Source organism: Eriocheir sinensis, chromosome 39 (genome assembly GCF_024679095.1).
Source record: "Eriocheir sinensis breed Jianghai 21 chromosome 39, ASM2467909v1, whole genome shotgun sequence".
In the NCBI taxonomy this organism is placed as follows: Eukaryota; Metazoa; Arthropoda; class Malacostraca; order Decapoda; family Varunidae; genus Eriocheir; species Eriocheir sinensis.
The window spans coordinates 6,877,811-6,904,130 of record NC_066547.1 but is presented as its reverse complement, the minus strand read 5'-3'; the positions used below and the strand labels follow the sequence as shown (position 1 = coordinate 6,904,130).

The 26,320-nt window shown below is 46.0% G+C and overlaps 1 protein-coding gene and 1 long non-coding RNA gene across 7 annotated transcripts in view; one reads left to right on the top strand and one right to left on the bottom strand.

Annotated features, from left to right (window-relative positions):
* LOC127008928 (homeobox protein abdominal-A homolog) overlaps nt 1-25,819 on the top strand; it is a 187,369-nt gene extending 161,550 nt beyond the window's left edge. For all 6 annotated transcript variants that reach the window (XM_050881413.1, XM_050881410.1, XM_050881409.1 and 3 more), the window contains one exon: nt 18,111-25,819. In XM_050881413.1, coding sequence (XP_050737370.1) covers nt 18,111-18,359 — 249 coding nt within the window. In that variant the 3' untranslated portion in view covers nt 18,360-25,819. The remainder of the gene's footprint in view (nt 1-18,110) is intronic.
* LOC127008929 (uncharacterized) overlaps nt 1-26,320 on the bottom strand; it is an 85,956-nt gene that overhangs the window by 17,716 nt on the left and 41,920 nt on the right. The window lies entirely within an intron of this gene.

Here is a 26,320-nt window from a genome sequence, read left to right as displayed (position 1 = left end):
GCTGACAACATAATCAAGGATAATGGTGATCCTGGAACTAATTCTGTAGGTCAGATCATCACCACGTCTTGCAAGACTCCTTGCTGCAACGTCGACGAAGGTGACCCCCTGTCAGGCCACCGTTCGGTCACGCTGCTTCTTTATGGCCGAGTGTGAGGGTCTGCCGTCGCTTTCTCGCCTTAAAGTGAAGTTCAGGAAAGGAATGTGCCTCTCCATCCTCCCGAAAGCAGTAAACACAAGTGAGATATTTGTTCATCTCTAAGCCGGGTCCGCCAGCTCGTAAACAGTAGAAGGCTCGGTGCGAATGGTACCACCAGCCATCGGTCCTCAACAGGCTCAACCACAAGGGAGAGAATGAACAACAGCATGAGACTGAAGTGCAGCCGTCATCCTCTGCCTCCCTGCACTGATTAATTATGGGATTCAGCTATTGAGTTCTACGATACAATATGTGGCTCACAGCATGGCTACGAGACAAAGGGTTGCATCGCCGCCGACACCCAACGCGTGCCGTGTGCCTCCGCTACGAGAAAAAGGCCTTGTTTGTGCTCAGGTCACGTGCACACGCAGCAGGCTCACTCACACCCCGACGGAAAGGCAAATTTATATATAGATCAGAGGTGGTGTGAAGGCGGTGGTCGGGGCGGCCTGGCCTCCTCAGGCTGGCCAGGGGCGGCTAGGGGGTTTCGCTTCCTTCCTGGCGGGTCAGCCTCCATTAGCAGCCCCGGAGTGATGCCTTTCCTCTGCATTTGCCTTCAACCATTTACTGCGTTCAAGAAATCGTCGCAAGGCAATCGAAATTATGCAGATGTCCGAGGGCTTCTGGCCACCCTGGCTGGCCGGGAATACCAACTTGTGGGACCATCAATTCCGCGGCGAGAGGGTGGCGCTAAGCTGCTCCTCGCCGGGTCGGTGCCGCGTCACGAGTTTGACTCTTGGGGCCACCAGTACTGGAGCCTCATTTTCCCCGTCATCGGAAGCCTATTGAGCGTTATATAATCGCTTTATAGAGGCCACTATTGCCAATTTTGTCAAGTATTTCGCTGTTAATACCCCTGAAAGGCCGAATTATACCCGCGGCTCCATTATCGTTGTCCCCTGATTGCAGCCGCGATGAGTTATGCTCGAGCACACGTATAAAATTGTCAACCTGGGCAATACTGGAGGCCCGCTACAAACATGTGACAAGCGCCATCCGTCATCGCCGCGCCACACAGGGGAGTGAGCAGCGGCGGGGTAGTTATTGACGGAGCTGCGCCGTCATCACCACCACCACCGCCGCCGCCGCCACACGGGCCTGTCGCGGTCACTAATAATATTTCGTGTCGATGAAGGGTTACTGCGCACTTCACTCACTTTTTTTTCTTTCTCTCCTTCTCCTAGTTGCTTTCCGATAAGTTAAGTGTGTACCGTCGCATCACTGTAGTGGTCTGAATCCTCTTCCTCCTAATTCATGTTTGTGGTGCTGGTAATGGTGGTGGTTGTGGTGGTGGTGGTTGGGAAGGTTGTTTGCAGATCTGATTCTTTGTCGTACTGCAGTTGAGACTTATCACCTCTGACGACTATTATTATTTCGTGATATCTATTAGTTTTTACCTATTTCGCTTGTGTTTAAATTACACTTAAAACTATTTGCCTCCATAATGTTGATAGAGTTTAATAATCGGAACACTACTACGCCTTTAAGAGTGAAAACTGCAAGCCTTAGAGGTGAAAATATTTAGTGCCTCAATGTTACAAGGAAACGCCGTGGCGGTCTTTTGAGTACGACATGATGAATTCGCGTTGATATCGTGCTACCCTCGTCGATACACCCGTAAAACGTCTATCTCTCAATGGCCTTCCGTCCGGCGGCCACAACACGAAACGACTCACTCGGTTAATATTGGAAGAGTAACGAAGACATTAATCAAAACGCTGCAGAAAAATAGCCAATTCCCCAGAAGGTTGACAGACGTTTCTCCCATTTCATATTGTATCCTTTCCCGCATGTTTTCTCCTCGTACATTACTTGACGGCTTCAGGCACCACTCAGAGGGTCGCCCGAGTAGTCTTTTGCCAATAATCTGCTCGTAACATTACCTGAGTTTGCGGAGGTGTTTTGAAACGCGTGAAAACTATCATAGCGGATAAAATATGTGTTTGTTTACTCACACATCCGCTCAGTATTTGTTTGCTTGCTCTTTCCGACAATGGCTTTGTTTATTTACTCGGGGAGAATATATATATACAAGTTCCTCATTTCTCTTTAAATATAAGATGAACGAATAATATTTTTTTCTGGCAGCATATACGGCATCAATGTTTCATCGTACATACACACACACAAAACCCACTAATCATAAGACAAAAAAAAAGACAAAAAACAAAAAGAAAGCAAAAGAAGAGTTAATACATGGATGGCCATAATGGCATCGCAAACTGGAAAATAAACACGTATCTCCCTTTAGCGACGATATTTCACACGCTGCCCTGCCATCATCGGAGCCGCCAAGAACTTTTACAACGAAACAAAAGACCAGAATAACGTTAGCGATCATTTTCCTCACCACTTCCCATTTCTGAGTCTTATGCTTGTGAAGGGTTGGAGTAACGGGCCGAAGGAGAAGGAGGAGGAGGAGGAGGAGGAGGGGAAGGAAGAAGAGGAGGAGGCTCAGACTAACACCCGGCAGGACTACGACTTTCACCTCCTGAGTCAGAATGATAGGCTGTGCCGGTTCAAGAAGACTGGTTCCTCAGCCCCTCCCTTCCTGCTCCCTCTCTCTCCCTTCTTCCTACTTCTCCCCCTCCCCCTCGACCCCCTCCCCTCCAGTCCTTCTGACGTGGTATGACACTCGCACGTTTCGTCTTAGTCTCTCTTTCCCTTCTTTTTTACTGTTGCCTCTAATTACAACGTCTGTGGCCGCCATCCGCAAAGTCCCAAGAGTAAAATCGCAGAGTTCTTTTTTTTTTGGCATTCTCCTTCCACATAAATATATCTTTTTTTTGCCTCTGCTCATATAGCTTAATTATCAAAATTGTGTTACCTTTTCCTGTCCCTTTTTCATCAAAACTTAATTTATATTTATTTTTTTCTCCTCCTCCTCTTGATGCTCTGGACCGGAACCGAACATGGATTAATATTTCTCTTATAATTCAGTGGACATAAAACCTATTTGAGAAAAGAAAATACAACGCACTTTAATATAATATAACAGCAAAATCGGTGACAGGCAATGATTCTAATGACTTTCGAAAATTGTTCGGTGTTTTATATGATTTTTTAGAGTAATTATATACCCCGGCATTATTGTGGGAGAAAACCCACTCGTAGGCCCTGCATCAGCTGTTGTGTTCCTGTACCCTCCAGAACCAGTCGTCGGGTTGAGGGATCCAGGTTTCAGGGCCAGACAGGAAGGAGACCATCCAGGTGAGAGTCCATGTGGCTCTCCCAGGACAGGTATACCAGGCAGATGTTGGCGCAGGTGTTAGTCGAAAAATCTATCCGTTGTGATAGGATGAAGGGGGAGGTGGAGGGTGAGGGTGGGTGGGGGCTGCAACGTGTACTGGGGAGCTACTTCACAAGGGTGAATCATTCAAAGAGGTGTTGGAGACGAGTTGACTGGAAAGTTTAAATTCTATATCGTAAAGAAATAAGAAATGGAGGAACATGTTAGACTTTCTTAATCATAATCCGTTACGAGGGCGGGGTTCGTATGAGCAAGAAACCTGAGGCTACATCATGACAGTAAAAAAAAAATATGTGAATTAAGTATTGGCCATTGCAAGAACAAAGAGTAGGTGGTAGTTTTGTAACTTTCTTATTAGTTATTTATTACGTATCCAATTGATATGTTTTACTTGTGCCCTCTGGTAGTGCCAGGAAAAGTTGTTCTTCCACTTAAAGAGTTAAAAAGTAAATCTATTTTGAAGGAAAAAAAAATCATGAACAAATCAAATAAAAACTTATCGATTTGGCCAACGTAAATATCCTGCCTGACGCTTCATAATGCTGAACCACATCCTCTTTCATCCCTCCCAATGTGCTTAACAATACTAAAAATGTTTACCACTCACTGCAGTGGCTGAGTGGTTTGCGTGCGGGGCCCTCATTCATCACGCCATGGACAACGTCGATTCGAATCCCTACGCTACCACCTGAGATTGTTCAGTCACCGCCGAGTGGCCTAAGACTACCCACATGCTGTCCAGAAGATCACCCATCAAACCGGACTCTAGAAGAAACCGTCCAAGTGAATGAAAAATGAGTTCCGGGGGGCAGCATGAGCCAAGCATAACTGGCGCCACTATAAAAAAAATTGCTTGTGCCATGACGGGATTGGGCTGACCACTAGGCCCCTGAAGAAAGCCTACTGGCGCTATAGGCGGAGATGAATTAAAAAAAAACCCAGTTCAGACAGACATAGCATACACAATGAAACTAACAGTCCTCCATATCCCACGGGCAGAAGACGGCTTTATTGACCTTCACCCATGCGACCATATCACATTTCCCTCACGTAGGACATTAGGATATACCCATCAGTGTGGTTGGCTGGGCTGGGGATAGAGGGGCCAGGATAGAAAGGAGATTCATGGTGAGGTGGTGAGCCCGTTGGTCCGTCCTCCGTCTCCCTTCCTCCCCGCGGGCCGCCACACCTTCCCCACCACCTCGCTTTCACAACACCTCCCGCCGCCACCTTTCGACAAGCTCGGCCTCACCAGCCCCGTGTATCACCCCGAGAGAAACGCCAACGCTGGGTCTCTCCTTGTAGTACTTTCTTTTTGGCGTGTTGATGATCCCTTAGCTCAAACGACGCCTCTTTTTGCAGCCCCGAGTCGTGAGGTAAGACGAGTACCCACAGCGAGCGATTTCTATATGCAAGGAGTGTGCTGAAAGTGTTTATATTTTATCCCTTTGGCCATAGCGTGTATAGGAGTCAGTCGTTTTTATTATGTAGTTGTGTATATGTGGCTTAGTTTGTGTCAATGCATGTGTGCGTGAGAGAGGGAGGGTGCAGACTTGTGCATGGGTGGGTGTGCGTGTAGATGTAGGTGTATGTGTGTGCGTGTGTGTGTCAGCGAGAGGTGCTGCCCCCGTGTGTGAACAATGAAAGTGAGACGGAGGAAAGGAGGCCGGGTTTGTCTGTCTCTCCGGAACCTTTCACTTTTCTAACATTATTCTTATTAGGACTTGTGAAATGGTCCGCCGTGTGTTACTGTGAGTAGTATCTGAACCCGTTTTTTGAGAGCCGCACACATGGAGGTTAAGTAATGCAGGGCAGAGATAAGGCAGAGCTAATGCATGCGTGTTTATCTCCGGCGGATGTGTCCTGCATTAATATGATGTCGTTACCGCCTTTATGGCCTGGAAATGATCTCTGCACTTCATTATTTTCCTGCATCGTCCGTCATTATATCTCCTCCACCGGCACATAAAGCATAATTGCGGCTGTAATGGCTTTTATGACCACAAAGTATGTCAATATATTTACAATTTCTACTATTATTGATTTGTCTTATCGGTCAGTGATACAAATCGTGAATCACAGGGAACGAAAGGAAGGCAAAGTTTAGAATAATACCTTAGAATATCTTATTACTCCTACCTCCTGTTTGGTTTCTTGAAATTCTTATTACATTTGGTATGTGGCCACTCAGGATAACTTGTCTCAGCGTATAAGTAATGAAAAGTTCTTATGTTCGTTTACGAGGTAATAATTGAAGGTCTTTTTCTCTTTCCCTGGCCAGTATTTTCATCACATCTAGTGAACAACATCGATCCATGAACTGTCAGATTTATGAAGTTAGTTTAGTAAGGCACAATTCCTCTTTTTATATTATACGAAAGAAATTGATTGTTTAATGAGATTTTCCTTAAGCGTAACTGATTATTCATCTTCACACCTCAGCGAGGGAGAGAGAGATTCATCAGTGGGAGGAACTATCACGTAAATAATGTCTTAGTGAGGCAACAAAGGACCCGTATTTAGAGCCCCGTTTCTGCCCGTTTTGGGGAAATCCTTCACAGCTAACGCCTTCTCCTGCTCTGTGAATTGCGATGAATAAACGCCCGTATCTTTTTCTTCATATCTTTCATCTTGATGCATGAAATATATATTTTTTGAGGACTTCATTACCATCCGTCACGTTAAGTGCAGCGGCGGAGGAGACGGATCGCGCGCCGCGGCTCCCCATTGGCGGCGCCTCGGCGCGGCCCTGAGGAGCTCACGGCTGGGGGAGAATAAGAACCCACAGATCAACGGAATAGTTTTTTGACGCTGTTTGTTAGTCAACCGTAGTTCCTCAGGACGCGACAGTATCAGTCTCCTTTTTCGGTGTTTTGGTATCTGTCATCGTTTCAACTCATGCATTATACATTTTCTCTTCTCGTACCACAAAGACGTCATTCACCGCGATAGTAGCCACTCGCTGCACAAGTTTCTCATTCTGATCCCGAGGCAAAAAAAAAATAGGCGTTCATGTGTGTGTGTGTGTGTGTGTGTGTGTGTGTGTGTGTTCTTATACAGTGAGAGTTTTTCGAAAATGACTGGCTCATCCCAATGGTTGTTTTTTATGGCATATCATAGAAGGAAACACGTTGCCACACTTCATCATACCAAATATAGACAATAAATAAAATAAAAAAAGTCAGTAATACAAGCCAGAAAAGGACGTACAAAGGTTATTCAAGAGAGAGAGAAATATAGATACAAAGCCTTATATACAAACTTATTAGTGTAAGATTAAAACCAAAACAGGATTCTCTGACCAACCAACGTTTTTTCTCCTATGGGTTAGTCCACACGCCCCCATCGATAGTAAACCCATAACTCCTCAGAGATCATTATAACCCACCTGAACATCCTTCCCATCCCCTCACCAGCCCCACAGCCCCCGCCAAACCCCGCCAGACTCCCCGCCCAGCCCCAGCCCAAGACACAGCTCCTCCACCCCCTCCACACTCTATTTACAATTACTCATTCCTCTGCCCACACTCACCTGCCCACTCATTACCCGGCGACCCTCACTCACCTGACTCACCTCTCCCGATTCACCTGCACACAGCTCTATTACGGACATTCCTTTCTCTCCCTTTCGCTCTCTCTCTCTCTCTCTCTCTCTCTCTCTCTCTCTCTCTCTCTCTCTCTCTCTCTCTCTCTCTCTCTCTCTCTCTCTCTCTCTCTCTCTCTCTCTCTCTCTCTCTCTCTCTCTCTCTCTCTCTCTCTCTCTCTCTCTCTCTCTCTCTCTCTCTCTCTCTCTCTCTCTCTCTCTCTCTCTCTCTCTCTCTCTCTCTCTCTCTCTTTCCAACAGTATGTCTATGTCAGCCACTAGATAGCCATAACACAAGATTGGCTTCCTTTCACCGAAGACAATCATGCGTGTTCATGACGTCATCAAAGTCTGACAGCAATAGTTTCTTGGAAGACTTTTCGTCACTACCATCGAGAGTTTCATGTGATAATTTCCTTTATTTTTTTTTTTTTTTTGATTCATAGCTTGCATCATGTAGGCTACATTTTTTTTCCCTGGAGATATTAGATGTCTTATTTTTCACTCAGTCACAGACCTACGAATTATAGCTTGAGGCGGAACAAGAGGAGGCGTAATCCCTTCCATCCTACGGCAGGGAAGGACTTATTTCATAAGCTAATTAACCCAAACCCTAATTACGCTACAGCGGGGAGCTTCGCCCGAGAGAAGGATAGGAGGGAGAGAGGAAAGAATATGTGTTTATATATATATATATATATATATATATATATATATATATATATATATATATATATATATATATATATATATATATATATATATATATATATATATATATATATATATATATATATATATATATATATATATATATATATATATATATATATGTATATGTGTGTGTGTGTGTGTGTGTGTGTGTGTGTGTGTGTGTGTGTGTGTGTGTGTGTGTGTGTGTGTGTGTGTGTGAACGCGTGCACGAGAGAGAGAAATAGAGAAAAAAAAGTTTAGAAAGAAAAAGAAAGCAGAAGAGGAAACGTGGAAGATGTAGACGAAAAGTCTAAACCAACCAACGAAACAACCAACTAACCAACCACTATCCCCCCCTGCCTCCCTCCTTGCCTCCCTCCCTGCCTCCCTTCCACCCTCCCTACCTCCCTGCCTCCCTTCCTCCCTCCCTACCCCCCTGCCTCCCTCTCGTCTCACTTCCCCAAACAAGTTCCCGCCACAGATGGATTAACATGTCTTACAAGTTAGTTAGCTTGATCCCGCTAGGCCGTACCTCGGGATACCCGGCAACCTCAGTGCATGAACCAAAATTAGGAAGTCGTGGATCAGCTGAGGCGGCGTGTTAGACTCCCAGTATATCTCCTTCTTTTGGCATCAGTTCGAACCCCGCGAGAGTATATTGTGATCGCCTGTAGGAGGGTGTTTGTTGTCACTCCGAAATTTGTGAGAGAAAACTGGCAGTGACTCAAGGTGTGTGAGTCTCGGTGAGAACTTGATTGAGAGATAAGATTGCTGATACGATGAAGAGGAGATGAGATGAGGAGGAGGAGGAGGAGGAAGAAGATGAAGGGAATGAGGAGGGAGGAATGGCAATGAGGAGCAGGAAGGTCGGGTCTGAAGGTAGACGTAACTAAGAGAAAGGAGGAGGAAAAAGAGATAAAATAAAAAAGAAGCTAATGTTACTAAAATGCAGGGAAGGATGAGGGTATGAAAGAGAAAGAGGATTGAAAAGAGGTTCATTGAGAGGAGGAAGGGAGGCAAGAGAGATCCAGAGTAGGAAAGAACAATCAAGAAGACCTGGACATTAATTAAAATGGTCAATAACAAGAAATTTAACATTGGTATCGTTTTTTTCTCAAAATTCAAAGCAGGCACATACGACTCTTACATAACTCAGTCGTATGACCACTGATCACTGCTAATATTTACTCTTTTAGCTCTAGTATCTTCAGGCTATGGGGAAAGCAATATAACCAGCCCTAAGTAATATAACCATAGACTAGGACAGTAATCTAAACCACAAATCTTCACCCTTTTTGAATGAATGCATAAGGGCCATATTCTTAAACGTTTCTGGGCTCACACACCCACATTTGATAAGGCTTTCGTAGGAGTTGTGGGTATTTCCATGGGTAGATTTATGACCCTGGTGGTAATATGACAAAGCTCCTGTACCATGAACGTGAAAAACACTCATGGGAACCTTTCTGATACCCTTTGTGGCATTTGGAAATATTAGTTGTGAGAGAAGGGAGCGTCTGAGAATACCACCCTAAGTTATACCCAGACGTTCTTTGCCAGTTATTAAATTTTGCTAAACAGACAAGGAAGGGAGCAAAGTATACAAGCTAGGCTAAACTACAAACAGTAACTGAGTTCGGCAATACAAGAACTCTGGGAACAGGGAGTAAGGAGGGAAGAAGGGAGGGAGGGTGGGAGGGTGGAGACGCGGCGCGGAGGGAAGGAGTAAAAATCTAAGGATGTAAATTGGGGCCGTATAGAAAGAGCGAGGTTGTGGCCGCCCTCCCCGCCTCCATCGATCGCCGCGCCGCCGCCTCCAGGTGCCGCAACACCCGCCTTTATGGCCGCCTCGTACGAGGATCACCTGCGAGCCCACTGGTGACCGGCGCGAACGTGAATTCCCTCGTTGTGGTAACTTTAAACTCAACGCAAAGGAGAAACAACCCTCTCTTTTCTTGCATGCATTTCACCAAGACTTTTTTAGAGACCAATGCAAAGTACGTATATGATTTTCTCGTTGTGTTAACTTTAAAATCAACGCAATGAGTGAACAAACTTCGCATTTATTCATTTAACCAAGATCTTTTTTTTAAGAGGACCCGTGCACAGTTCTTCGCGGCCTTGTATATCTGAACTCACTTTCTGATATACTTTCTTATGCTACTCCATGTGAGAGTCCCATATTTTCCGTAATCGAGGAAAAGCATCAAGTATTTTATTGCTTAGATCTAACGTGATATAATGCATTTAATGATTTAGTTTTTGTTTCATATCAGTCACATTGCTATTGAAAGACATCTTCAATAAACTGTAATAATGTTTGTAGTATCACTCAAGTTTCAGTGTTCATAGTCTATAACAGTGGTAGTTAGATAATAATGAATAATAATGGCATATTTCTTAAAGCATCCATCCCAAGTATGCATCTACACATAAACTACTTGATTATCTTTTTGTGGTATAGCTTTAAAGTCGACACACAGACGAAACAAACTCCTCTTACATGCATTTAACTAAGATTTTTTTTATATAGACAAATGCAAAGTTCTTATATGATTCCCTCGTTGTACGGAATAGACAAACTTCAGTCTTTTCCCTATTATTTATTGTTTTATGAAATACTTATTGCAAAATTCCTGTAATTATTTAATCATTCAGAATACAATGGAATGTAGGTCTGCAAAACCTCACACATACCTAACCTAGCAAAATATTGGCTGATTATAAATAAATTGAAACACACTTCACAAAGACCTCACCAAGACCATACTGCAGCACTCGCTAAGATCAGAACTGTTTACCTGTTACCGCGACAACATATTATTAGACCAACAGTTATTTATCATTGATCAGGTTTAGAGAATCCTGAAGGCAGAGAAAACTTGATCACAGTCTTACCACGCCGTCCTCACATGCACTTGTCCTTCACACCTCCATATTAAAGCAGACGGCACGGAAGCCCCGGCTCGCTGCATCAGGTGACAAGACGAGCCACGTGGTTTATGGCCTGTTTTTGTCCCGACGATAGTGAGAGGGAAGGGCTGGGCCAGGTGTCTCCCAGAAGCCAAAAAAGGCGGTTATACGGTATTAATTATATTTTATGGCTTTGTTTGATATATTTTATGGCTCATTTATTGCGAAGATCAAATACCTGTGATAGCTAACGTTTACGACCTGCTTATTCAATGAATACTTTTACAACATAATTTCTCATGTCCAGATCTGGAGATTTATGAGCGCTGATACGATCAACCTATAATAGTATTGCAAGATCTTTGATGTCACATATTTGTATAAATTAGTTTTACTGTTTGTAATTACGTTTCACAACATATTTCCATGCACTTATAGGTCATAACAAACGGTGATTAACATATGGAATAGATATATGATAGAAAAAGTACCACAAAAATAGGCCACAAAACCCTGAAGGGAAGAGAGAGGATGACGGTCATTGTTTTTTTCCATGATGAGCATTCGTCTGGGCTTGGCGTGATCCCGTTCCTGACACCACTCAGCCTCGCCCCTTCGCGACCTTGTATCTGAACTCACTTTCTGATATACTTTCTTATGCTGGTCCACATGAGAGCTCCGTATTTTCCGTAATCGAGGAACAGCATCAAGTATTTAATTGGTTAGATCTAACTTGATATAATGCATCTAATGATTTAGTTTTTGTTTCATATCAGTCACATTATTATTGAAAGAAATCTTCAATGAAGTATGATAACGTTTGGAATATCACTCAAGCTTCAGTGTTCATTGTCTATAATAGTGGCAGTTAGATAATAATGAATAATAATGGCGTATTTCTTAAAGCATCCATCCCAAGTATGCATCAACACATAAACTAGTTAAATGAGGCAGGTGAGAAGACCCAGACGAGAAACAAACCCCGCCTCCTCCTCAGAGTCACGGCAACCATTTATTTTTGTTACGTAGACTATAATGGAGCCGCCGCTTGTCCTTCCCGCCTGAGTCACTAATGCGAGGCTCGGGGACATCCCCGGCCACCCCGCCCCGCCGCCCACGCCCGCCCGCCAGAACACAAGGCACGACTCGGCGGGTCACGGTGGATTTTGAGGGTTCCCGCGAATAGCCTGCCTCGCCCCTCCTGCCGCTGCTGCCTCCCGCTGAGCACCTCAAGCACAGCTGAGTCAGGCCACGACACGTTACGTTGTTATGCTGCTGGCGCGGACCCTCGCGGCGTGCGGCTCCTCGTTTTTGGCCAGAATATCGGAAAGCCGCTTCCATTGGGTAGTGGAGTCGGTAGTAAACAATAGGTGATATAAATCATGTTTATGAAAGTAGTGGTTAATTATGGTGGCCGGGCTGCCAGACGCAAGACTTTGGGAACCCCCGTTATACCGAATCCCGCTCCCGCGACGCCCCAAGCACTGCCTGCGGGCCTGGATAAGCGGAGGGGGCGGAGTGTGGTCACCCAACACCGTGAAATTGTACTTCAATTGTCCGATAATTTCCGGTGGGGTGCGTCGGGAGGGGCGCCGATCGAAGGCTGACGGACGAGACACGCTCCCATTCATCACCACTCACCCTATTGTTGCAGGTTGTTCTCTTTCCGTGATGTTTTAATCCGACACCAAAAAAAGATACTCACGGCAAAACAACACCCGGCCGAGTCATGCACGAGCGTGATCGAAATAATTAAACACTGCACCGAGCGGAAGACAGATGGAGAGCTTGGAGTCGCCTTTTTATTTCTCTGGAATACGCAAATTTGAGCTGAAACGACGAAACTATTTGAAATTCCTCCATTCAAGAGTTTCGGGCGATGGTGCACCAACATTCCTCCCCCGATATTGCAACATTGCATATACGCCCAGAGGTTCACCGAGGCCTGGGAGAGAGAGAGAGAGAGAGAGAGAGAGAGAGAGAGAGAGAGAGAGAGAGAGAGAAGGGAAAGGGACATGGCTAGGAAGGGAAAGAGAGGAGTGGGGGAAAGGGAAGGGGACGATGAGCTATGACGTATCAGCCGCTAACGACCCTCGGGCTGACATTCGCATAAACACCAGCGCCGAACAAAAGGCCTCGAAAAAGTTAAAACACCAATACGAACAAGCCTTGGCCGGGGCGTGGACGTGTTCGTGGGAATGATTTATCGGACGTGTGAGGTAGAGGCGCACCATTACCGACCCTCCGTGACACACAGTCCATATCGGGTATCGGTTTCTTTTAGGCAGGATGGAGACCCGATTAAGAAGGCTGCGGCCGGCGTGCTGCGAGAGGTGTGTGTGTGTGTGCTGGTGGTCCCGCCCCTCGCCCCCCCTCCCCCACGCCCGCCCTCTCCCCGCCCTCGCCTCCACCTGCACGTGGGAGCCGCGGCCTTTGTTTTAGGGTCACCACGGCAGAGGGTTGCGTTCTCTTCCTTGCAATTTTATCGTGTCTCCTCATATTCCCTTTTCCCCGGAGTTCTAGTTTACTTTTCTTATTTACTTAATGAATTCAAGTATCATTTTTCACTTAAGTCCTATGTATTTTTTTCCTAAGCTTTCTTTCTCGTTTATCATGCCATTTACTATATAACATCAAACATTTTCTCAGTTGATCTAATATTTCCCTTTATCTAGAGCTTTGTTAACTTTTTCTCTCACAAAAAGACCAAGAAAAGGACACAGCATCGAATTTGAAACCAGTTGTCGACGCAAGAATACAATGAACTCTGGTGTCAGTCACATGAAAACCATAAAAAACATATCAATTCACATCATTATTACTTCAGAAGACACACATAAAACACATCCTTCCTAATTGGCACTGGAGATGAGAGCTAATTACACGCTCAGATCGACGGCCACTTATTAATTGGCATTGAAGACCATTAAATCGACTAAACAACGAGAAAGAGAGGGAGAGAAAAAAAGGGAGAGGGAGGGACCAAGAGAGGGGGAGGAGGTGCCTGTGTAGACCGAGGAGCCGCGAGTCACCGAGGCCACAGAGAACCATAATCCCACGTTGCTTTATTGGCCAAGTTGCTTCATTAGTGGAGTTAATGGCGGCCGGACGCGGTGCCACTGCTATCGAATCGACTATTTTGGTAATTACGAAATGTACGTGGCGATCTAGTAATGGGCAGCCCCCGTCGTGTGTGTGTGGGGGGAGGGGAGTGTGTGTGTGTGTGTGTGTGTGTGTGTGTGTGTGTGTGTTAGTGTGTATGTGTGTGTGTGTGTGGTTGCTTTATTACGTGTACAAGTAACTGGAGGTGCATGTGTGAGGGTGGTAAATAAAAGGAAATGCCAGAACTTTTGGACGAGGAAACAGGGAGTGGAAAGCGTATAAACTCAACTTTCAGAGGTTGTCCCAATCCTGAAGTCAACATGTACAGAACCTTCTTCACTGTCTTGAGATGCGTTTAGTGTTTTAATATTTCCATAACTTTACCACTTTATGGCGATTTTGCCTCACGACTGGAGGGAAAAATCAAATCCAAAGAAGTATTTTGGAAGCGCTTTGCAAAATCTCTATTAGAGGAAGGAAAAACTTCACGAAACCAGATAATTGCAGAGTAAATATTTTTCCTTGATATACACACAGTTTATCTGACCAAGTTTAACACACACACACACACACACACACATATATATATATATATATATATATATATATATATATATATATATATATATATATATATATATATATATATATATATATGTGTGTGTGTGTGTGTGTGTGTGTGTGTGTGTGTGTAAAGAGAAAGAGAGGAAGAGAGAAGGAAAATATGAGAAACTGGCAAATTCCACAACATTTAGGAAACACCTCCACACCAAACACTCGGACGCAGCACAGGCCGCACGACCTTAAGTCCTGCCTCACTTAAAAGACCTCCACCATTGCCTCTGGCTGGGCGGTACCTGGCGGGGCTGCTTGGGGAGGGGCGAAGGGGACGGGCGGCTGGCTGGCTCCCTCCCTCTATCTTCATTCCCCACGCCTCGCCTTGGCTGGGGTAAACAAGGGCGGGAGGAGTGAGGGAAGAAGGGGCGGGGGGAGGGACGTACCCACGGCAATAACTCGGCTGGCACAAGAAACTCTGAGACGCCTAACAAGTCTGGGGCGGCTAAAGAGCCTGGTAATGTTTTGCATAGTAATAGATATAACATTAACCCTGTTCCCCGGGAGAGGTGGTGGAAAAGGGTGGTGGGAGGGGCGGCTGTTCCTCCCTTCCCCTTGGGCGATGAGGGGCAGGTGGAATGGTTAGGTCCACGCCGGGAAGCAGTGACATACACGACCACCAGTAGAGGCACACAGAGGCCCGACGTCACTTTGAGATGCTAAGGAATCGTCAGTGAGAAAAAAAAAAAGACTCGTTATGGGTCTTGTTTCATATCATAGTGTCGCTTGAGGCTACCAAAGCCGAGACATGAATGCACAAACAAATAACCAATGTGTGTGTGTGTGTGTGTGTGTGTGTGTGTGTGTGTGTGTGTGTGTGTGTGTGTGTCTGGGGGGGAGGGTGTCAGGGGTGATTGGTCGTTTGTCCTTCCCCAACACGACCTCTCCGTCTCTCCTGGAAAACAATTATGCAAAGGCCGCGCCGTGGTGTATCCTTGACAAGATGAACACTCAGACAGGAACAAGATGGCCGTAATTTCCACGCCAGGGTAATCGTTTCGTCGACTCTTTGTGGATTTGTGCTCGACCAGTAATTATTCCGCTTCTCCCATCAGAGGTTTACCTTTTCAAAAACTAATTTACTTCTGTTTGGCCATTAAAAATAGACCACCTCAACCTCTCCCTGGGTCGACACTTCCTTCTGAAATTAACATGACCCTCACGACGTGGGTTGCATTCTAATTATTGTGTTTAGCTGCATTATTTCCATTTCTTCCCTTCTTTTCATCTTGTTTACGATTCTTCTTTTCTTTACCTCTCGTTTTCCTCAATCGCATCAATTTGCTCACCTGACACCTAAAGGAAACTCCCCAGTCTTTGGATTCAACACTAACGCTAACAAAGTAAAGTATAATCAAAGCTCACGTAACAGACAGCAGGTGTGCATCTCATTAGCGTCCTCTATAACTCCTCTTGAAGCACACCTGACATGCACATAACCCTCATCAAACTACTCTCCCTTTCCACCTCGCCGCGGACTCACCATGACACTTATACGCCACGCGGCCATTCCGTCTACTCCGCCTTATCACTCCACGTCGTCTGTTCTGCGGGAAGAGTCACTAAGCTACTTTTATAACCGCCAATCTTCCCCTCCAACAAGTACTCGGCCCTTCGCCTCCCCGGGTATCACAATAAGGCAGAGCCGTCCCCGCGTCCCCCACATCACCCATAATGAGGCTGGGAACGACTCTGAGGAAGACAACTTATGGCTACTTGTTGGCGCCTCAGAAGTCCTCAACTCACGTCTCACGCACCTGTATTCTACCCTTGTTCCTCTTCCCCTTTAGCTTCTCCCTCCTCTTCCTCATTCTCCTCCTCTTCTTCATAACTCTCGTCTCGCCTTTCCACCGGACAAATGCGAGTCTTATCTGATTTCCGTTTCCATAATCGACAATTTAATCTACCTCCTCTTTACTGATATTGCCCCATGCAAGTTTGAATTCAATCTTGGAAAGTGATTAGCGTGAAATGCAGGATTAAACAACAGGGGACAATGAAGAACAAAGGTCCGTTGGGCAATGAACTTGATATTCACTCATGATCTGAAAATCGAGGTGCATATTACAGGAAGTCACTCGTGCCTCCCACAAGCATATCACTTTTCCGCCACAGGGAAGGAGGGAAAGGGAGAAGGGGTGTACAAGCTTTCTTTCCTGGGATAGGGACCAACGTGCCGCTGTCTCACTCTTCGAGCGTCGTCTTATTGCGTCGGTGGTGTTTACTAATGAGCAGAGTGGCTGTGGTGGCCGCGGTTCATCTCACTCCCGCACCATGGCGGCCACGGCTTTTACTCTCTTAGCGTGAGGCATAAACACCTGCCAGACACACGACCGGGGAGGCTTGCCTGCTTGTGTCCTTTACGTTGGGTTCGTCTCTCACAAGTTCTCGATGTTTTTTGTCGTTTCCTGTCCGTGGTGGAACACTGCATAGAATTTCCTGTCCGTGGTGGAACGCTGTATTTAATTTTGAGGCGATTGTGTATCAAGGTATTTAAATATTATGTTAAAACTTTGTTAAATCATACTCTTAGGTCTGATTCATGGGCAGGTGTAACGTGATAGCCATAAGATGTGGATTTTGCCAACTATTGGTTTGGTTTAATCTCTTTCCTTCATCGAATGTTTTCTTCACGTTTACGTTTCCCTTTCCTTTGTTCCCTCCGTCAGCTTCGTCCCCTAGTCTGTTCGGACCCGCTTCGTCCTCCCGTAAGAGTTTCGGATTTGCTGAATTGTCTCTTCTTTAATTATCTTGGTCCAATATCCAGGATCTCTGCAGCGGAAGCAATTGCTCTTTCAACTTTAAGTTCCGCATCCGAGACGTTTGCAACAGCGTTTTCTTTTTGTGTCAGTCCCTCAGCAGTGTTTAACGTCCAGCGTAGTGGCAAACCACTTGAGGAAACGTAACCAAATGTTCCATACTATCCAAAGAAAAGATGGATATGTAGTAAATAATAATAATCTTCCATCGATTCCTCACTCAGTCTTAGTTAGTGACCATCTTCGACTCATATGTATTTAACAAGCAATGTAGATAGTCAGTAACGTGACGAGTGAGGGACGGAAAGCACGTTCCTCAATTCTCGACCCATAATTCTTATTTCCCGCCGGAAGAACTTCGAGCTCAGGTGCTCCCCCGGCGGCGTGACAGGTGTGCCTGGCGTCGTCAAGGCGGTGATTAGCAGCGAACGAGCCATTGCGTGTTATTGTGTCGTCCACTGCGCTGGTTAATGAGTACCAGTGGTAATTATCACTAATGTTAATCCCACTAATATTCATGTTAATATACACACGGCTACCACAAACAGGCTCGTAAATTATAAGAAAGTATATATTTGCAATCAACATGTATTGCCTTAGGGTGTATTTGGGGACGGTTTCTTTCTCATTGAGCTTCGTTAGGTAAATGCTTGGCCGGCTGGACTTGTAGATCAGGAACCCATCAGCTGGAGTGGCAAAAGTGACTTTGAACTACCTGCTTCCATAAGAGACATCCTCCCTGGCTGCTCCACAAATGTCACACTCCAATGTATATAGCAATGCATGCCACTAAGCTGTTATTTCTGCTCATTTGTATGATGTTGCTTTGTTATCATTATTTCATTATTCAACAATTGAAACTGCAGTTGTTTTTTTCTCTTATTATTGAAGAAAGTTTCACATGCACATGGCATATCCAACTATTACCTAACATGTTAGTGTAGGATGTATTCCACTGTGCTGCAACTCGTTTCTGACATTCGACCTTTCTTTCAGGTGAAAATATGGTTCCAAAACCGACGCATGAAGCTGAAGAAGGAGCTGCGGGCGGTGAAGGAGATCAACGAGCAGGTGCGGCGGGAACGAGAAGAGCAGGATAAGCTCAAGCAGCAGCAAGACGACAAGAAGACAAACAAGGAACAGCAGCCGTCAACAGCCAATGGCCAGCCACCCTCAGCCACCAACGGCTCCTCCTCCTCCTCGTCAGCGGGAGGTGGCACTGGGGACACCAAGGCTGCAACTTAACGCCAAGGTGACTGTTCCCCTCAAGGGCGTGCTGCTGCTGCTACTGCTGCTGCATATGTAAGCAAATATCCTTACTTCACGGCCACCAGAACCAATGACATGCACGCCCAACCAACCACTTTCACGTCCACACCTTCAGCAGAAGCTCCGCCCCCCGACCCCGACCCTCAGCCGCGCCCTCAGTCTGGAGGGCTCTCCGAGGAGACCTTGTTTTCGCTCCTTCAGCATCATTTCAATGCTTAAGACCAACGTACGAGTATAACTCCTTTATGATTACTAGTGATGGTGAAAATTTGATACTAAAGTAAAATTTGCATTGGTTATGGATGTAAAATTATTTATTCAAAAATGAAAATATCCTGGCGAAAATTTACTACACAGATAATGTGCAAGCGTTTGCTAGTGTGGGTAATTTGGCGCCAGGAGGTGCTGCTCGGCCCTCGAGGCTGTGTGTTGAGGTGCGGGGCGTGGACACAACCAGCGGGCACTTCAGGATATGAACCAGCAAGTGTCTCGTGTGTTCGCAACACCTGGGAGCCGACAAGTCTCCACCACCAACCTCTACTGTAACAGTGAACGCAGAAAATCCATACTTATCAAACCCTTCAACACTTAGACCTTGAACGACGAAACAAACAAATGCAATGGACAAAAAACATATCCAGTTAGTGCATAAAATGTACGAGAAAACATCGCAAAGTCTCGTGAAATAGTTTCCCGATGCTAAGCCAACATCGACACGGTACTGGTGTTAAGAAAGTACGCAAGAAATGCCTAAGGACTTTTCCTCCCCTCCAGAACTTGACCCCGAGAAACTTCCTCACACGCCACCTCACCACCCGGGCCTCACCACGCACACGCGCCTCCTCGCAGGACTTGAGGGGTGTTGCAGACGAGGGGCCAAATAAACAAGGCTCAGCGGAGACACCGCCCACCGTAAATTTCATGACCCCCGCCCCCATGACCTCTTATGTGTGAATGACAAAACTGAATTCCCTTCACCTTTAGACTGCAGACACATTTACCAAAAATCTGTATTGAATGCACGGCGCGTCAGCACCCCTGAAGCACCTAGGCGAGGAGGCCAAGACGACCTGACGAGGGTAGTGAGATATGACGAGCACGGTCGAGTGTACGAGTCTGTCTGGTGGACGTGGCTGAGCATCGACCCGGCCCGTCCGGCTCGTAGTAATGGCGGACGAGACAGCAGTGATCGTAGGGAGTAGTTTGTAACTGTGGTAATCAAGGGCATGAGTCACGACTCTGAGAGAAAATGAAAAACAATGACATGCCTTCTAATTATTTCCTCTTAAGGTACTTCACGTTAACTAAATGTTACTTTATCGGAATGTATTTGTTTCACTGTATTTTATCTGTTTTTTTTTATTAGATATTAACCAATGATTCCAGCTTTAAGTTCTTGCAAAGGTTAAATGCTGTAGTTTTTTTTCGACTTGTTTGACGAATATGGAAGATGGTAGTGCAGTGACTGAGTGTTGTTACATTGTGAATGAATTATATTTATTTCTATTAATTGTTATGTTTGTCTTGAGATTCGATATAGGGTTGTCTGCCATGGCGGGTCTGACCGTGCGGAGGACATGTAGCTTTGTTCATTGAGTGCATGTGCTCCTGAACGGCCATGGCGAAGTACAAAGACGGAGAACTGTAATGGAACTCTCTGCGCTCCTCAGTGTTGCTCACTCTACTAACATTGTTCCTGTTCGGTGTTGCATTGGCTTGACTGGAAATCACTGACGTCACAGGTGAAGCAGAGAGTTTCAGGGCGCGACAACAGAGTGAGGAAGAATTAGTGCAATAGCCGATATGCTAAATTAGAGCTTTAAAGGTGGATAAATATTATTTTGGAAACTATCAATTTCTAGGCTTAGGGAAAGTTACAAGGGTGGATTTATTATTAATCCACCCTTTGACACCTCTCTCCTCCGAATTATTTTAATAGTAATAATGTGTGTATGCATAATAGCTGTTTACTGAGGCCAAGAAGTGTGCATAATTACCGTGACACGAGGCGGAGGGAGAGGCGAGGGTGCTGGGCCACGTGCCAGGTCACAGAGTGGTCACGGGTGCCCTCGTGACCTCTTTGTGGCCTGGTAAGGTCACATCCCGTCCTCCTCCCTCCTTCCCTCAAGGTGTCAGCATGAGGCCAGGGTGTTTAGTGTGTAAGTTGTTGGCCACGCCCTCCCCTGCCTTTCTGATGTCAGACAAACATAACACTCATGATGGTACTGCTGGAAAGGGAAACGCAAAACTGGTGACGGAGAGACACTTCAGAAAGTCAGGGGATCCAGGGGCTTAGTGACTTGATAATGGGTTAGGATCTCACGAGGGAGACATAGGACATGGCTTCATGGGACTTTGTTTTGATCAGGTTCTAATTTTATTTCGTATGCATATAAGTGTAATTCTCATATGTTGTTTTTTTCTCTTTTAGCTGTTAGTCCTCGTCTTATGTAATGAAGAAATCTTACAAATTCTTCTTTTTTTCCATTCCGTGAGACATGTCCGACTGTTTTGGAATGCAGTTATCCTGAATATATCACAGACGGAAAGGTTCTATAAAGCAATGTTAACGTTATCTACAGTTACGGAGCAACGGAAGCAAGGAACTCAATACGTGGTGCGTGTGGCGGGGAGTGGGAGTGATCGGCAGCCATGCACGGACCTGACGCCTCACGTAAACAAGGCGGCCCCTCGTGGCTGGGGGAGGAGAGAAAGTAATCACGCGAGGCTGGCTGGCTGGCTGGCTGGCTGGCTGCCGTGGATCTCGGCCATAGATCACAGTCGTCTCCTCGTGTTGCTGTTGCAGGCTCGCTTACTCACACAGAAAGGTCGTGTGTCGAACCAGCTCAACACATTTTCTCTTAAACTAAAAACTTAAAGGTTATCAGTGAACGCAGTCACCTGTTCGAGGCGTGGCAAAAACTTAATTGGCATGTACTCTGTTTCGAGATCAGACAGGTAGATAAAAGGAACTTTCAATTTCCATACGTAAATATTAAACAACAAAAACAGTACTCCTGCCCGACAGATTAAGCTCCCCAGCTCTCCCCGGGACCCCGCCCCTCGCACGTGACTCAGGCATGGCGGGCCCGCATGATGGTGGCCGCAATTAACTCGTGAGATACAGAGCCCCCGGCACCGCACACCACCACACCGCCACACCACCACACCGCCACACCACCACCGCCACGCCGCCGGGAAGACAACACAAAACAATGGCCGCGGTAAACCTTTCTTCGGTGGAGCGTGAAACGTGATAGTATAATCTTCCTTCAAATTACTTTTTTTTTCTTTCACTCTCATACGACTGTAATCGAACCGTTTTTCTCCTTTGTTTTATTCTGATGGAAATTCCGCAGGATTTTACTTTTCATCGCTTTAATTGCTATTCTTGGTAGTCCCTCAGTGGCCATGATGAGAACGGATACACGTTTGCTTGATTAGATATCGGACGCGTCGAGGAGAGAGAACACTCCGGCAGCCGCAAGGCTGAGCGAGGCAGCTTTTGTCACGTGGCCTCACCTTGGCCCTGCCCGGGGAGGCCTGACACGCTGCCACTGATGAAAAGTTTACTGTTTCGCTTTAGCTCGAACTGCCCCGCGTAAATCCATCATTTTTAATGTTCTCAAGGAAATATTGCCTTTCAGTGGTTGCTCCTGCAGCATATATCAATATAATTATATAATTTTCTTTAGCAAAGTTACCTTCAGATAATACTCGTTTAGTGTCTTTTCGCAAGAGCTTTATAAGGTGAGGATCCAGAGACCCCACTCACGTACCGGCAGGTGAGGGCGCAGGTCGCCAGGGACTCCCTGCCATCAGTCCCCTGATCCCGGCTCGCCCGACCCTTGCACCACTACCAACATATTCCACGAGGTATCACAGTCGTGGCTGTTCGCCTCCTCGACACTCACGCGTGATTAAGTGTTTCTTTTGAACACCGACACGCCTTCGAGCGTTTGTGAAGTTCAAATAGCATGGCGAGGCGTCCTCATGGTTGGCCATGAGTGAGCCGGCAGAAAAGTTAGGGATCACTTTCGGCCCGGGTGAAGTTCTTATAAGGGAATAGCAGACATTGTTTCTTTCCTATTAGGTAGCGTGACCTTCCAACCTTAACACTCGAGTTGAAAGGTAGCCGTTTGTGTTAACATTAAAGGGAAACACTTTTGTTTTGCATGTAGCTACACGCCCGTGACAGGGAAGTTCTTGTGTCTGCGGTTCTCAGGGAGCTGGACAACACATCCCCTGCCGCCTGCTGCTCGCTGCTCTCACACGGCGAGACTCCAGCCTCAGAGGAAGTAGACCCACTGAAGCGAGAGTCAGTCGTGTTCGCCACCATCCGTGACGATGTTACCAGCACACCACAAGCTTGTGTGGTGCAGCAACACAAGCAGGAAACAATACTAGGCACGAGGTCGCTTCCACCAAGCTGGCGGCTGACTTAGTTAGGTCAGCAAAACATTGCCAGCACCTCCACCCACCTCGTGAGCCGCACGTGTAGGCACTGGATGCTTCTCAAGCCACGTGCGGCCCTGGGTTCCTAGGAACACCAGATGTTCACCACCTCCACGTGCTAAGGGCCTCCTGAACACTGTCTCCTCTTCACCAAGTGTCTGTAGAACACACGTGCACACTGGATGCCAAGTATCCTACGTGCGCAGGTTTTCTCAACACTTGGGGGAGGCATGGGGACAGTTTTCCGGAGCCACAAAAGCACTGGTTCAAATACGTATTTTCAGACTGTGAAGGCAAACAAAAAGTATATGAATTAACTTTTTTAAACATTTGGAAAGGTGTGTAGAATAACAGACGAAGGACACGGACGAAAATTGATTTTTTTATAACCGTCAACATGTGCACACGTAACCTGGAAGAAAGTGCTGTGTACTCCTGTATCCACCCCGGTGTCAGTGTTCTACAAAAAAAGTGTATCCATAGATGTTTAAAATTGTAAGTAATTTTATAAATGTCCTTTGTGAACTTTTATGTAACTGATACGTGTAGGAATTTTCGTTGGTCAATTTCTCTGTCTCTTTCCCTTCTCTCCTTCCCTCTCGCTACTCCTATCACTATGTGTGTTTCAATGGCTATGCGTAAGCTAGGCATATGTAAGAAAGGGAAATATTCATCTTTTTATTCATCGTACGTTTTGCCAAATAATTTGTACTTACATGCGGCTGAATGCACAATGTGTTTTAGTAGGACCATGTAAAATATAAAAAAGTACTGCACTGACAATACTCCCTGTAAAAAGTCTAAGATTTTCTATTGTTCGCTTTATAGTCCATGTAGCCGACACTCCTCCCCTTCAGCTTGGAGCAAGTAGAGGTCTTCATAACGTGACAGAATGAAGCTATTTTGAGCCTTATGCAGTCCTGCTAAACGGTCCCCCGTAAGTAAAGCTCAGGGAAGCTCGTCTCGTCACCAATAGGTGTTCTCAGCTTTGTAAAGCTGTTGACTCGTTAACATCCCTCGATTATTTTCTTTCGTGCACTCCGTATGCTCTTTAGGTGTCGTTCACTAATTTAAAGAAGGGGACAGCCAGATATATTTTGTTTGTTTTGCCGATGGATACAACCTTCAGTGTTTAGTTCGAGAGCCTGTAGTGGAGCCGTGCGAGGCCTCCTCACAGAGAATACAAATGGCAATAGCGTTGCTCACGTATTATCCATGGTTGGCTGAAGGCGAGTAGGCCACGTGGAAGGAAACATGAAACTTGTCTTTGTTATAGAATGCGTGTACATTGTTTTCATCTTTATTATTGTATTGTATTAAGCAACATTATTGTTACATGCGTACAAAAATCACAGAACAGGCTAGGATACATTTTTCATTATTATTATTTAAGCGCATCCCAGTGTTATAAATACTAGGTGTACATAGAATCTAAATGTCCTGTCCGTGTTGGTCGGCTGGTCGTTGAAGACCAAGGAAGACGAGGAGGCGGGAGGCAGCCAGAGAAACAAATGGTCGGTGGGGAGTTTTGAACTTTGCCGTGTTGGGAGGGAGAAAGGGAGAGAGGGAGGAGGGAGGGAGGGAGGGATGGAGGGAAGAAAGGAGGGAGGGGAAAGTGTTGAGTGAAGGCTAGTAGAGGTCAAGGGGTCAAAGGGGGTTCATAATCTTAAAAAGGGTTTTCTTCATCTTTGCGTCGTAGGACTTCCTCTGTGGTGGGCAAGTAATTGGGAGCAAGTGACAGCTCTTTCATTACGGTTGATCGAAAGCCTCAAGTGTGCGCCTCGTCCCTTGTTCAGGGTTCCTTCCTCCCCACGTTTATTTCCCTCGTAAATTCAGATAAAATAAAGGAGTCTTTTTCTTCTTTCTTCCAAAATTACCCGGATAAGCGTTCACGTACGTTCACATTCCGCAGAATTCACATAAAAATTTCACCACACAATTCTTGCGTTCTCAGCTCGCCACCCCCGACCCCCGGCCCCCGCGCCTCCCTCCCTCGGTCTCAATCTCCACCTGGACTACTGTGCTTGTAGGGTTAGCGGGTCAGGGACGCTGTGATGACTTGCACACCTAGGGAGCTGTTGGTTATAAGCATCACACTTAAGGAAACGCAATATATTCAATACCTCGTAGTTATTTTTTTCTATTTTTTCCTGAGATCGTGATAAAGACGCATCAGCTCAGCCTCCGCCTTGGGGAGGCGTCCTGCCCTGCTGCAGGCGCTGCCCCGGCGAAGCTGAGCGTGTGAAGGGTAGCCTGCCACAGCCGGCCGTCACGATGGCTTCCTGGTGACAAAGTTATCACCGCCCTGCTGACCCCTTCCTCAGACGCGTATTGTGGTGCAAAACCAGATATTAGACACACAAGAGGGAGCAGGAGCAGTTGTTATGTTGCGTCAAACTTTTTGGCAACATTATCCTGCTTAAGAGAATGATCGTCTAACAATTCATATATAATACAGTTTTATTAGCCAAGGCTCAAGGGTTCATTTAACTGCACAGTGCCCACGCTGGGTAACAACATGTATGATATTCCTATCTAATGTATGAGTTTGCACAACCATGTGCGCCTTCTCCGTGTCTGTAGGTGTGCCCTTCTTGACCTCAAGCGTTTAACATAAACAAGGCAGCTCTGAGCTCTACAGAAAATGCTGGAAATTATTTTCTCCTAACCGACGGACCACTTCTCTTCTTCGAACGCTCACACCACGCACTGTAACGACTTGTGTTGCGTGGCACCTTCTCTCTCTTTTGTGATAACCATTATCACTGTTGCAAGTATTGTTTTGCAGTGGCCCATATCAAGGATTCTTCATCTTTTTTAGATAATGATAAGTTTGTCCAGAAGGGTTGAATCATGTACAGATATGATTATTGTTTCAAGAATACTGTTTGAAACATTGAGGGGTCCTCTTTAAGCCTCTTATGTCAAGTGGAATAATGTACATTGTAGTCACCAAAACTAATAAACATAGAATGCCAAAACCAGTTTGTTTAACCATTAAGATTAAGGAACCATCCTGAGCAACTGTGTGTGTTGGCCGCAGCCTGAGGGAAGAGACGGCGGGACGGACGGGGCCGCCATCCCCTTGATTGCCCCTCAGTGTTGGCCATTTTATGGGGCCGCGATCATAAACATGTGCATGACGGCCGCCATAAGTAAGAAAATGGCTGTAAAGAAGAAATAACTAACGCCGTCTAGCCACGGAGGAAGAGCGAAGCGGCCACCCGAGGGAGGCGGCCGCGGCTCCACGTCCTGCCGGGTCATTATGGCTCCTGGCATAGCGTGTCGGCCGTGCATATATAATTGTCAACTTTATACCCCACCTCCGCAGTATAAGTCATCGGTCACAGGTGCTCCCTGTAACCAAGGGACTCGGGCTGCCCCCTCCCGAGCCTGGCACAGGGCTCACTTTGCCTTACGTCCCTCACACACACCAGGAGATTGGACTCAGGGTTACCTGTCTCTTGCCCTTTGAGGACACA